The sequence below is a fragment of the Suncus etruscus genome, chromosome 11, assembly GCF_024139225.1.
Source record: "Suncus etruscus isolate mSunEtr1 chromosome 11, mSunEtr1.pri.cur, whole genome shotgun sequence".
NCBI classification, from domain to species: domain Eukaryota; kingdom Metazoa; phylum Chordata; class Mammalia; order Eulipotyphla; family Soricidae; genus Suncus; species Suncus etruscus.
The window spans coordinates 69,133,756-69,147,703 of record NC_064858.1 but is presented as its reverse complement, the minus strand read 5'-3'; the positions used below and the strand labels follow the sequence as shown (position 1 = coordinate 69,147,703).

The following is a 13,948-nucleotide window of genomic DNA, read 5'->3' as shown; positions in this document are numbered from 1 at the left end:
AACACAGAGCAGAAGTCTTCCACACACACACACAAAAAAAAAAAAAAAAAAAAAACACACACACACAAAAAAAACAAAAACAAAAAACACCAACGGGAAAGTAAAGGATCCTGAGCAAAGTCTAGAGTTGATCCCATGACAGTATGCTCCAAGGACGGAGAAACCCCATATCTCTTAGGCCAAGTGAATTCTTTTTCGAATGACCCCAATATTTACTGTGCCAGGGCAGGAGGGAAAAAACAAAAATACAAAAAGCACAAAACCTTGGTTATTTTTTATATAAATATATATATTACCTTCATTTATTATTGTTATTATTTTTGATTTACCAATCTATTTTGGTCGATTTCTCTGTTTGGGTGTGATTATTGAAAGTGTAGTCCCCAATTATACTTTTATTTTTTTCTCTTCCTTTCTTCTCTTTCGTTATGTGCTATGCCATGTTTCTCAATTCATGACCATGGCGTGATTTTTGTTTGTCTGTTTTTGTTTTTGTTTTTTTTCTATTTGTTTGTTTGTTTGTTTGTTTTGTCTGCTCTGTGTGGTGCTTATCGATATAGCTGGAGCCCTCACTGGATATTTGACACTTCTTTTGGTACTAGTGGAGTGTTTCACCTTCTTTTTCTCCATCTCCCAAATTGATGATGAGAGCCTTTAGAAGGACTCCACCCAATTTCGGGGGATTAGACTCTTATCCCAGTTTATTACTTTTCTCTCCTTCAAACAAAACCACGCAACTTGAACTAGCTAGTCCTGACTCCAGTTAGAGGGGGAAATAAGGGAGGCATCAAGACCAAACAGGTGCAAGACTACTAAGTAGTGGGTTAGATACAGAGGGGACCACATATTCTAGCCGCCCTGGGGTGAGGGAAAAGGAAAAGGGAGGTAGGACAGAAACGGAGGGGTAGGGAGGACAATTTGGTGATGGGAACCTCCCCTGATTTTATGTAAATATGTACCTAAAATATTATTGTCAACAATATGTAAGCCACTATGATCAAAATAAAAATTTATATTAAAAAAAATTAAAGAGAATAAAAAATACAAAAATGAGGAAAAAAAAAAGGTCTAGGTTTATATATGCCATCATTTGTTTTTTTGGATTAAAACTCAAAGAAGTTATCAGGCAGTAAAGGATATCAAGGGTATTGGGCAATGGTAACGGTGCAGTAAAGTCATTCAGAAACTCAGAACATTATTCCTGTTTAAGGGCCCTTAGAATAAATCTTATTTATTTAGCTATTAATATATTAGTAAACAAAGACCAAAAATGGCTATAATCTTACCAATTTATCAACAAGCTATAAGCTTTCAACATGTTAGTTGCAGAATGTTGTAAAAACTTATTATTTTTTACAATTATAATTTTTTGTTTGAGGGCCAAACAGACAGGAGTAAGCCGCAAGCACAGCTAGATTGTGGCCCCAAACAAACAAAGCAATCAGAAAAAAACTTATACTATGGTACTACTGGCAAGAGGGTTGGGTAGGAGAGAATTCTTTTAAGTGTTCTTTAGTGCAACTCCATAGTCAACAGTTTTGGTCATGAAAAAGCATTACATCAGTTGGACATTTAATTCAGAATATAATGTCTCCACACAAATTATAGGATATAATCAGAAAGAATCTTGATGACTCTTTAAAATTTTCTTTCTTTTTCAGCTATGTTCATCTGTTCTGAATGTATTCTCTTTTGTTAAAGAAAAGTGGCCACAGTATAGAAAAATATGCCATTGATTCCTTGAAAAAATGCTAATATTCTATTAATGTGCATTGTGCCTGCCTAAACACTAATATCTATGGTAGGGCACTAAAATCCATCAGTTTGTAATCATTCTGCTATCACAGTCATTCTGCTATCTGTAATCATTCTGCTATTAACAGTCTAATGGTATGATGAGTCTTATTTATCTCTACTCCACATTCGTTGTATACTCACATAGTCAATGAATAAATCATCAATATGTACATAGTCTTCTATTGGGATAAGAAACCAATACACCCTGAGTTTGAATTAACACTTCTTAGATTTGTAAGCTCAGAAAAACTGCTTAGTATATGAGTCTCAATTTCTATCTCTGTAAAATGGATATCATAAAATATCTACTTTGTTGGATTACTTTGTCCCTAAAATTTCATCTATATAAAGTTCTTAGGAGAGTCCATCATACTTATAAGTGTCACCAGCCCCCACCTCTAAAAAAAATACCAAGAAAAAAACCATAAGCTCTGTGATATATAATTGTAGGGCTTTTGTTTTATTTTCTTTGGGAGCAAAATCCAGATGTGCTCAGGGCTTACTCCTGACCCAGCACTCAGAAATTATTCCTGTGTGTATTGTGTGTATGAATATATCCGGAAACTTCAGGTACTTTGGAAGAGCATTGTAACAGCACAATAGAATTTGTATTTGCAGTAGTTAGAAGCTTCCTTTTGATCATTTAGGAAGCAAACCTTTATTCAATAAATTAATAGTATATGGAGTATGTTGGGAGAACTTTGGGAACTAAATGATTGCCTTTAATCACAGTTAAGTAATTCAGAAGCATCATTTCTATGTATACAATTGTTATGTTAATTACAAACAATTATTTATTAATGAGAGATGGTGCTCTCAGTCCCTTCACAGTATCGCACTTTGTTTCGACAAAGACAGCTATGTGCTGAATTGGACAAGCTAGAAGCATACAGAATGTTGGTGGGTTTGAGAGGGGGAATCCATCAGAAAACTGATCAATCTAAAAGAAAAAAAGACTTTAAGGGTGTGTACATGCATGTATCATCACACTGTTACATTGTGTGTGGGATGGAGTTATGCCATCAGCGTGTCTTAACTTAATCGGTCACTTTAAATCTTGCCAATTTAAAAGGTATCCAAACAAAATAGATAATGGGTTCACTGGGGATGGTAGAAGGTTCAGACAGACAGAAAGAAAGTTCTCGGCCAGGTCCAGCCCTCTCCCTTCTCTGGTTGTTTCTAGCATCACATTCAGCTACACTCAAGCAGGATCAGGTAAGGAATTAGTTGGTAGAAGAAAGGAAAGATGAGGTAAAACTCACAGCACCTAACAAAAGGCAAAATCAAGAAGGGCATCTTCTGCTAGACAGATAGAAACCTTGAGATGTAAGAAAAGTCAGGACAGGATGATAGACAATTTCTGGGGCATTGTATTAAATGGATTGCACAGTGAGAAAATTGGCAATTAGAAAAGTATAGACTAGAAAGAGCAGATATATTGAGAGACAGGATTTGGTCCTCTTCCTTCATAACAAAAACCAACAAAGCAAAAAAAAAAAGGGGGGGGGGAATTAAGAAGGCATATATGGGTCAGGGCAGGACAAGTGACACTGTACTGATAAAACATAAAGCCTAAACAGTGGAGAGGAATCCAGGTCTCTGTCTGAAATTCACAATCAACTCTTCCAGCTTAACTTTCTGAGATTTGAAAATATTTAATACAATTCTCGAGAACCCATCTGCACAGGAAAATCCACTTTTATAGTAAGAACACACATTTTTATGTAAGGAGAGTACTGATCCTCCCCCACAAATGTTTAAACCATGGTAATGATCAAGGAGAGTGCAGATGATTAGCAGGAGATCCTGAAGGCTGAAATTTAAAATGACCTCAAGAGTTAGAAGGAAGCGAGTGCCAGAAATCATAAACCCAACATTAGGTTGACTTCACTCATCTTGCAGGATTGCAGTCTACCTGGTTATCGATGTAACTACAATAACTCAGTTGAAATTCTGAAGTAAAAGAAAGGGAAAATCTTGAACTGAGATGAAACATGCTCACACACAATACACATGCAACTATTTTACAGACACACATCCACACATGCTCTTTATTGATGATCTGGCTATAATTCAAGTCCACACATCCACACATGCTCATCTTCATCTTCTCAAGTGAGCATTAGACATATGATGAACAGAAAAAGGCTGAGTGGAAAAATATTTCTAGAAAATAAACTCTTTAGATCAGTCGGCATAGTTTTGAGTGATATCACTCAGGAAGTCAAGAGGGCCAGATTTTCCAATGGTGAGTTTCCCAGACTTGTGGGACCCCTCACTCTCTCTTCTTGAAATGTTTGTGAGCAGGATAATGAAGATTGGGTGCACACCATCTTTGCTTCCAAGCTCCTGAAGCTCATAAATGCATTTCATAATTAAAATGGAGAGCTACCCTGACACTCATCCCAGGAACCCTAAGAGCACTCTGGGTGAAAAGGGCAGAATTACCAGCAACGAGATTTGGAGTATCAGGATTTGAATTATAGCCAGATCACCAATAAAGAGCATGACATTTAGAATGATCTCTATACTTTGTGGCTCATTTCCAAGATAGAAACAGACCGAGTTCAGGCAGAGAAAGGTGCAGAGAGGCCTCTCTCCTAGACAAATTCAAAGAGTCTCTCCCTAGGTTGCAGAAAGAGGAATAAAGACAGAAAAAAAGTGCAGCAGTATTGTTCAGGATGCTGGATTCAGTGGAGATTGGGTTTGGGAAATTAGGACCAAAGTTTACAGATTTGGAGAAAAGTAAGATTTGGAAAAAGGTATTTACTGTCCCTGAACTTTAATTCCCAAATAGAGAAAATGACAAAAAGTGCATCTCATTTTATGATGTAAATTATGGCTTAAATAACTATTCCTACTGCAATCAGGAACTATACAAAAAAAATAACTATTCCTATGATGTACCAAAGACTAAACTGGAACCCCTGAATTTACCCAAGAAAGAGTTCCTTTACCAGGTGAATAATTCCCTATTTTAGATATAAGGGGATAAAAACATCCAATACATAAAATGTACTTCAGTTATGAATAAATCAAGTTGTGTTTTTATATTCATCTTCAGTAAATGAGCACCAACAGCTTTTGATTTCAGCATATATTTTACTATTTCCAACTACTGTTTTTTTCCCTGTCTAGAATGCCCTTTCTCCATTCTACTAACTTAAGTTTTGATCAATTTTTAAAGTCCATTCCAAATAATACTTATTTTCTATTAGATAATCTTGCTCACAATAAAATGTAAAACCTTTGTGACAGCCTACATTTTACTGTCTGCTCCTGGTTTGCCTCTCCAACTTTGTCTTATAGACATTTCTTATCAGTCATACCTCAAATCATGCAATGATTCACATCTGTATCGTATCTTTTTAGTGCACTGCTATCAGATTTCTGTATGATTCATTTCCTCTCAGAAAATTCCCAGTTAAAAGATGTTCAGCTTCACTAGTGGAGAAATATACCTTAAACATAGAAAGAAATAAACATGCATTTTTATTTCAGAGTGAATGTAAAGGTATGGGCAGAAAGTTTGAGGATGTGTAGTAAGGAAAGAAACTATTGCCAAACTGGATGATTATTATTAGTGTCTCTAAATTAGAAATGAGCTAATGTTTTTATAGAGAACTCTATGGAAGTGTTATAAAATTGGGCCTTTAGAAATGAAGGGAAATAAAGGTTTTCCAAATGAATTTAAAATTTTATTTCCATAATGATTGTTCTATGTGTTTTGTAAATTGGGAAGCAATGTTTTTTCTCTTTTCTTGGCACCTTCAGTATTTTTAGGCTTCAATGCACTATGTTGGTTTGCATAAATACAGGCAGAAAGTTTTTCTCTCTCATAGTGTAGTTTACTCTTCATGTAGATAGAAATCTTAAAAGTCAGCTAGGGGAACCCATAGCTCTCTTCTAGGAAGATAGAGCTGAAAGAGGTTGAGGTTAAATAACAGGAGCAGGTCTAGTAATCTTTGATACTGTTACTCTGCTAACCATAGAGGCAGACTGGCCTAGGGAAATCAGAAATCATTTATGAAAGTTTAGATCTGCAAGGACTGGCCACAGCCTGGGCCCTACTCTCAGCATTGAGAAAAGTTCTGGAGATCAGAATCTCTCCCAATGCTGAAGAGGGATGGGACAGACTCTCTCCTACTTACAGAGGATGAGAGGCTCAGGGCCAGCTCCCACTCATTATGCTGACCTCAACATTCATTTCGTTACATTGGCCACGCCTGGGTAAACCTAACATGACTAGTAAAGTATTAATAAACCAATTGCTCTATCCTTGACCAATCCCCAGAAATTATCTGTAAATAATGGGATGCTGAAATGAAAATCTATTCAGTCTTGCTGGGTTTATGAAATGGAACAAGCCAAATTTTTTCAGCTATCTGGCAAGGTTGAAGGTTAAGGTGGAGGAAAAAAACCTGTCTTTTTATGGAACTGACTGAATTAAATGGATTTACTGGTTGTAGCAGACTGGTCATGACAGAACTAAAAGCTGTATATGCCTTCACTACTCTGACTAAGATAATCGAGGCCAGAATTTTACCAGGAAAAACTTAGGCTGAGCTGGACAATAGGAGAAGTAACTCAAAGCCTTGCTTTATGTGCTATTACTAAACTTGCTACTTTCAATATTCTATCTCTATCTGTCTGATTTGTTGTTGTAACAAAGATGTGTCTTGGGGTGTTTTTCTTTGGGTTTCTTTTAGGTGGTACTCTTCAGGCATGCAGGATTTGATAGCATGCTGTCTTTAACTCCAGGAGTATCTCTTTGCTGATGTCTTTGTTATTGATTCTTCCTGGTGATCTCCTACCTTGGCCTCTGGCACTCCAATGATTCTTCTGTTGTTTCTGTTGAATTTATCAAAGACTTCTATTCTCATCTGTTCACGTTCCTTGAGTACTTTTGCCATTGTCCGATTGTTTGTCTTAAGGGTTTTTTCCAGTTTCTTCTGCTCTATTGCATTGTTCTGTATCTGATCTTTCAGCACACTGATTCTGTCCTCAGCTGCTCTTACCCTGCTGGAGAGTCCATCCACTGACTTTTTCAGTTGAGCTACCATGTTTTTCGGATCTGTTATTTCAGTTTGGATTTTTCTGATTTCTGTCTTTGTGGTCTGTTCAGATCGATCTATGCTTTCTTTGAGTTCTATGCCCATCCTCCATATTTCTATTCTAAACTCCTTATCTGAAGGTTAACAAGATGGTTGGAATTTTTTGGATCATCACAGCTATCATCTTCATTCTCTGTGCATGGTGTTTGCCTGCAAGGTTTCCCCATTGTCATTGTCATTGTAGTGTGATTTTTTTCTGCGTGTTTTGGTGGGGTTCATTGGTTAGAAAGAGTGCATAGCCATGAAGCAAAGCAAAGCAGTAGCGCTCTTCTTGGCCTCTAGGGACAGAGAGGAAACACAGCAAAGCCAACAGGTCCCTTCAGGTTATCACAGTCATCAAGGGCACAGCAGGGGAGAAGCTCCACAGACATAGGAATCAGCTCTCTGCCTGGTAACTCCCACCGCAGTCCTTACTCACTGGTTGTTTCTTAGTCTCTAGGCCTGCGCAGCTCCAGGACACAGTTTTTTGGGGGTGCCCTTTGGAGCCCTCTGAGGAGGGATTCAGAAAAGACCCTATTAGCATTTCTTAACAATGACAAAACTATGGTAGAGAGAAGCTACCACTGCTTTACAACTTCAAAAAATGACTAAATTATTTGACATTCTATAGGGATTTGGTGAGATTGAAAAAGGTTTGTGCATAGTGCACTTAGAATGTTTACCAAATGCCTCGGTTGGAAACTTTCATGAAGATGGTTTTTACATTGATTATTGGTTTCATTATAATACTTGGAAGGGTGATGGGGGTTCTTGCTAATCCTAAGAGCCAGATAAGTTAAACTGCCTTTCAATGTAGTGGCAGATATGTAGAGAAATCAGATTTCTAAAGAGGTGCTTTTATTTTTAAAATAAATAAACCCTTAATAGAATGTTAGTATAATCTCTGACTTCATTTCCAAGTTCCTGGTGAGGAATCTGCTCCTAATCTTCACCATTAGGAACTTGCAGATCAACTTTTCATTGAATGAACAGTTTTTTTTTTTTTTTCTGTATATTCATGTGGCTCACATCTACTCTCTTCTTCTCTCTTCAAATATTGCCTCACTGAGGCCCTCTGCCCATCCAGCCCTGCAATCTCATTTTGTCTCCCATCACTAGCCTCTTTCCATGACATTGGCCCTCTTTGCTCCTTTAGTCCTTGAGATCATCTAACATTTTGGTATTTACTTTTTTTTTTTTTTTTTTTTTTTTTGCAGCTTGTCTTCCTTGAATGCCTCAAATGCAAATTCCATGATAGAATATTTCTATTCTTGCTTAGCCAAAGAATCCTGGCTGCCTTAAATAATCCCTGGCACATTATTTTATTTGCATAATAAATTATTTTTAAGTGAATCAATAGCAAAATTTTTCACAGATTCCGAACAAACTTGTTTAACCATATATCTGCATAAAAGCATATTTTCTTACCCTTATTTATAATCCTGAATGGTGACCAAGTAACCTCTTTCATATATGTCTCTACGTTATTCCTCCTGCTAATCTCATTTAATAAAATGAGACTCTTGTGAATGTTGTATGCAGAGGACTTCTGCAGTAATTAGCTCTATCTCTTTAGATGGCCATCACCCATGCAATGATATTTAAAGCTGGTTCATGCATTGCTTCCCAGTCAATAGAAATGGAATCATGATAATTTAATATAGAGTTAACATTTTCAGTATTCCTAGAAACAAGCACAAAAGAATTTCAGGACTGACAGTGGCAGTGCTTCTAGTTTAGTGGCCAGTCTCACTGTAAACCTAGTGGGAAATTTCAACATTTCTCTGTCTCTCTTGAGATTTCACTCACAGATTTTACTGAGTGACCAAACCAAAACAGGCTCTTCTAGAAGAGCCTAGGCAGAAGCTCAAGCAAGGGGTGAGGGCTTAGCACATTTCTCTTCCTGACATGTTGTCAAAGAATTTCTACCAATCACTCTAAATTAAAGTTAAGGTCAGACATGAGAAACTTGGTAGTGATAAGTTTCTATTTCCAAAAAACTTAAGTTTCATGTTTCTAGGTGTATCACATCATACCGACCTTCTCTATGATTTCATCTCTGGTTTGTTGAAATTGTCCCTTTCCCAGAGGCATCCATAAGGGGCCCTCTTTAATCTTTTCTGACAGTTTTATGGAAGCATTTAAAGTATGATCTTTAAACTAGTTCACAGAAATTTATGTAGACAGATATTTCAGCTGTCAATACTGAAGAAGGAAGCACTGCTAATTAGGAACACTGCTCAGTATCCTACAGCACACAAAGCAGTCACATATGAACAAGTTTCTAATTAAAAATATCATCTGTTCCCAGGTTCTGAAAATTTTGGTTGAGACAATTACTATTTCAAGTTTATCACTATAAGTATTGCTAACAATAAAGGTTTTGACTCTGAAGTGCTCTCAGTTTGCCAGAACATGGTTACTTTTGAGTTAGCTTCTCTGAGAAGGCATCTCCAAATAAAAACACTAGTTGCTCTAAATCTAGATGAAATAGTTCTTTTTGGGACAACTATTCCAAGTTTCTCTATTTCTCTCCCTCTCTCCCTCTCTCTCTTTCTCTTCTCATGTCCATACCTCAGAAAACTACATTTATATGTCCATACCTCAGAAAACTACATTTATATAGGAATTTGACATAAAACTATAAGCAATCACAGACAGCTCATGATGTCTTGATTGATTTATCTAGAGATTTAGTTTTATCTAGTTATTAATTTGAGGAAACAAACAAATGCAAGACAAGATCAAGATCTATAATAGAGAGCTAAGGACTCAAACTTAGCCAAATGTATCCCTGATTTGAGATGTACTAATAAAGCTGCCATATATTAAAAACATTTTAACTGTGCTTGGGCTAATACCATGCGGTTCATAGAAGAATGTTCCTTCCCCATAAGGTAGCCTTAAATTGAATCATAAAGCATAATTTTTAGGCAAAAGAAAGGGGCCTCTTCTTAATGTTTAGAAAGAGAACTGATAGTTGGGCTGGTGAATTCCATATAGCTTAAGTGCTAGCCGACTCTGACCTAGCCCAGAATGAAGACAAATGCAGTGTTCCTTTGAGCTGGGCTGCTCTGATCTCAAACTACAGAAGAATGTCATTAATCTGTTTACATTTTCTGCTGATATAAATAAATACTTTTAGATATACAGATATAGAGAATGTAGAGAGCCATTTGGAAGGCTAATAGGGATACTCGATAATCATATACCACAGTAATCATGTCTTTATGGAAAAGCAAGGCTCTATTTGCCTATTTCTCTCTTTCACCTTCATTACTATTAGAAAAAAATAGAAAGGATAGAATTTATAACACTTTGAACATATAAAAATTCCCCAAACTCCAGTGAATTATCAATAATTCATGTTTTTTTCAGAAGTCAATTTTCTCTGGAAACTACTACACACATATGGCAGAAAATCATTACTCTGTATACTGCATATCTGAACTAAAAGGAGACTCTCCTTTAGACTGAAATAAGTAGTTGGGATGTTACTACTTTTTATATGTTTCTTATAATCATTGCTATCCTATACTCCATAAGGCAGAAATTCCCTTACACCGTTTTTCTTTGCTCACCATCTAAACACAAGGCTTAGCTTTGTAGCTGTTTTACAATAACTGCTCTACAATTCATCATTGCAAGAACAGAAAGGACTACTAAAATAACAACAAACATGAAGGAAACAAAAGAGCAAATGCAAAAATAAATAAAAGAGGGGCCAGAAAGACAGCATGGAGATAGGGCATTTGCCTTGCATGCAGAAGGGCAATGGTTTGAATCCTGGCATCCCATATAGTCCCCTGAACCTGCCAGGAGCAATTTCTGAGCCTAGAGCCAGGAGTAACTCCTAAGCACTTGCCAGGTGTGACCCAAAACACACACAAACACACACAAAACTCACTAGAAGAATGTTTGAGCCAGTACCTGAATCAAACAGTCAAGTGTTCATCATTTCTGGCAACAGAAATTGAGATCTAGGTCAGTCTAAACCCAGGCTTTGTAGAATTTTCTAGCACTAAGAAACTTATACCTAAACACTAAATAAATTAAAATGGAATCCAAAATCGATAAATTCTCAATTTTATTAGCAGAATATAACAGTAACCTCAAAAACTCATGCTGATCTATTCATGGGAAAGATCCTATATGCCTGGTATCAAATATGGTCTTCCATACACTATCAGAAATAATTCTTGAGCACAGATATAGGATCATAAGCAGTGGTGGGTGTGACCCAAATTAAATTATAACCCAAACAAAAATATATAAAAAAATAAGAAATAGTTCTACTATAAAATGTTATACTTGTTAATTTACTTTATGTGAAATATAAATACATATGATAAATAGGTAAGATAATAATTCACAGGATAATTAATATATATTTAGTAATATTATTTAGTTCAAAGAATCTATACAGGGGCTGGAGAGATAGCACAGGGGGTAAACATTTGCCTTGCCCACAGCCGACCTGGGTTTAATCCCTGGCATCCCATATGATAATTCAAGCCTATGGGGAGTAATTTCTGAGATAGAACCAGGAGTAAACCCTGAAGTATTGCTGGATGTGGCCCAAATGACCTCAAAAAGAAAAAAAAAAGGGGGGGGCCTATACATATGCTAAAGTAAGTTTATCTTTTATATAAATTTGGGGGGAAGGTCAATTCACACCCAGTGATGCTCAAAGATTACTAGTACCTGGTTCTCCACTCAAAAATTATTCTGGGTGGTATTCGGTATTCAGAGGGCCCTATGAGATGCCACAATATGCACTGAGCCTGGGTCATTAACATGCAAGGTCCGCACTCATCTTCATTGTACTATTTCTCTGTACTATTTCTCTTTATTGCTAAATGTATATATTTACTTAACTTTGAATTAAAAGTGTGTGAATATCAATCTGGAGTGATAGCATAGCAGTAGGGCGTTTGCCTTGCATATGTCCAATCTCGTACAGAACACGGTTCAATTCCTAGCATCCTATATGGTCCCCAGAGCCTGGCAGGAGCAATTTATGATCACAGAGCCAGGAGTAACCCCTGAGTTCCTCTGGGTGTCAACCAACTACCCCCATCAAAAACAGTGTGTGAATATCATTATGACCTAAACAAGAGTTCAGTCAAACTCTGTTTTGGTAGTATGCCAGGAAGGAAACTGAAGACACACACAGAAGACAAGTGCTATAGCAGACAGTTGTACTCCAGCTCAAGCTCCAGCATTTCATAAGGAAATTGTACAAGTTACATTTAATTTTTGGAATGGCTCTTTAACTTATTCATCCTACCAGACCAAGACTAAATGGGAAAGAAATATAAAGTTACTGCTATTCTAGCTGTAACACCCATTGATACTTAGGAAGTTACTGGACACAAACTCCTGATGTGGTCTAAGATTACTACGTGTATTCCTATAAGGCATCAAAACACAATGTTGCTAGGGAGAAAACATCTGGTTAACTTATGAACTTACCACTCCGTTCACTGAGAGCAGCTGGTCCCCTCTTTTGAGGCCTCCATGCCTTTCAGCCACCCCTCCAGGAATGATGCGAGAGATATAAATGGGTGAGTTCTGCTCCTTTCCACCCATCACGTTAAACCCAAGGCCTTCTTCAGTCTTGGGCAGTTCAACGACCCGAGGGTGGGAGTGGCCTTCACTAGCTGCAAAAGCTGCCACTGTGGCCTGCAAGAAAAGATGGTCGTTTGGTAAAGGAGCAAAGCAAATAAGACACGCATGCTGCAGTGGGACACACGGTGCTCCTTAAACTTTTCTGACATTCTCCTGTGGAAGAAAGCACAGAAGGTAGAACATCTTTCTTCTATGGCACTGTTCATAGTGCCTTTCTCTGGCCAGGCCCAGCCCAGCTATTTGCAGACAGGTAGAGAGATTCCACTCAGATAAACAATCTTTTCTTCATAAATAAGCATTCCCAGTGCACCCTAAGACACAATGCAGTAGGGAAGGCATTTGCCTCACCTTAGCCAGCCTGAGTTCAATCGCCAAAACCACATAGGGTGTCTGAGCCCCAGCAGAAGTGATTCCTGAGCACACAGTCAAAACCAAGAGTAAATCCCAAGCACAGCTGAATGGGAATTTCTTCCCAAATATAAAATCTCTCCCAACTATGATGACTAAATGAATTTCTTTCTATCTTGTCTTTGGACTCCAATTAGCTATGGTCTATATAGTACCTACACATGATGCATTGTCACCTCTGTGTAAATGTTCATTCTATGCACCCAGAGGACTTTGATAAACAAACTAAAAGTACTTGCACACAAATATTCAAAAATATTTAATTGATATACAAAAGGCCATTTATATGTATGATATAAATATACACATATACATATGCGAGTGAGTACATCTATAACTTTAATATTGCCAGGCCTGTAGCTCACTTAGTTCACATTTTAAAAGCTTGAAGATTATCTAAAATAAAATAAAAGCTAAAATAAATAATATAATAATAAGTAATATACTCAATAATAGAGTTTTGCTATTTCATATTTACTGTGAAATTTCACAATGATATTCCATATTTTGATTGGAGGCTTTTAGCATAATATCTCCCATTCTACATTTTATACTAATAGTTCAACTATAAACACTATAGATAGAAATGTAGGCAAACTAAACAGTCTATGTTTTATACCCAGATTTATAAGGTACTACTTCATGCATCCTTAAATTTATTTTAAAATTGTTTTATGCAAAGTATTACTTTGAGTAAACAACTTACCAGAGTTCTCACCCTAACCAGTAAAATAACAGCAATTAAATCATGTCTATCAAGAGGAGATTCTTGCCTATATTTTCTTTTCCATTTCTATTAGTCTGCATTAACCACAGTTGATTATATGCCTACTAGAAAGTAATTTAGTCAACACACTATGAAAATATTGATTTCTGGGTACTGTACATTCTTTTCCACGCACCACATTATCACATCCATTTAGCATTAGGCTACTGTCTGCATTTAGTGAAAGAGAGTGGGTGATATGGAAATAATGGCTTGACTTTAGCTACATGCATTTGCTCATGCAAACCTCATT

The 13,948-nt window shown here is 36.8% G+C and overlaps 1 protein-coding gene across 1 annotated transcript in view; it reads right to left on the bottom strand.

Annotated features, from left to right (window-relative positions):
• LIN7A (lin-7 homolog A, crumbs cell polarity complex component) overlaps positions 1-13,948 on the bottom strand; it is a 143,852-nt gene that overhangs the window by 40,857 nt on the left and 89,047 nt on the right. Inside the window, exon 4 of the mRNA XM_049783601.1 lies at positions 12,366-12,575. Coding sequence (XP_049639558.1) covers positions 12,366-12,575 — 210 coding nt within the window. The remainder of the gene's footprint in view (positions 1-12,365; positions 12,576-13,948) is intronic.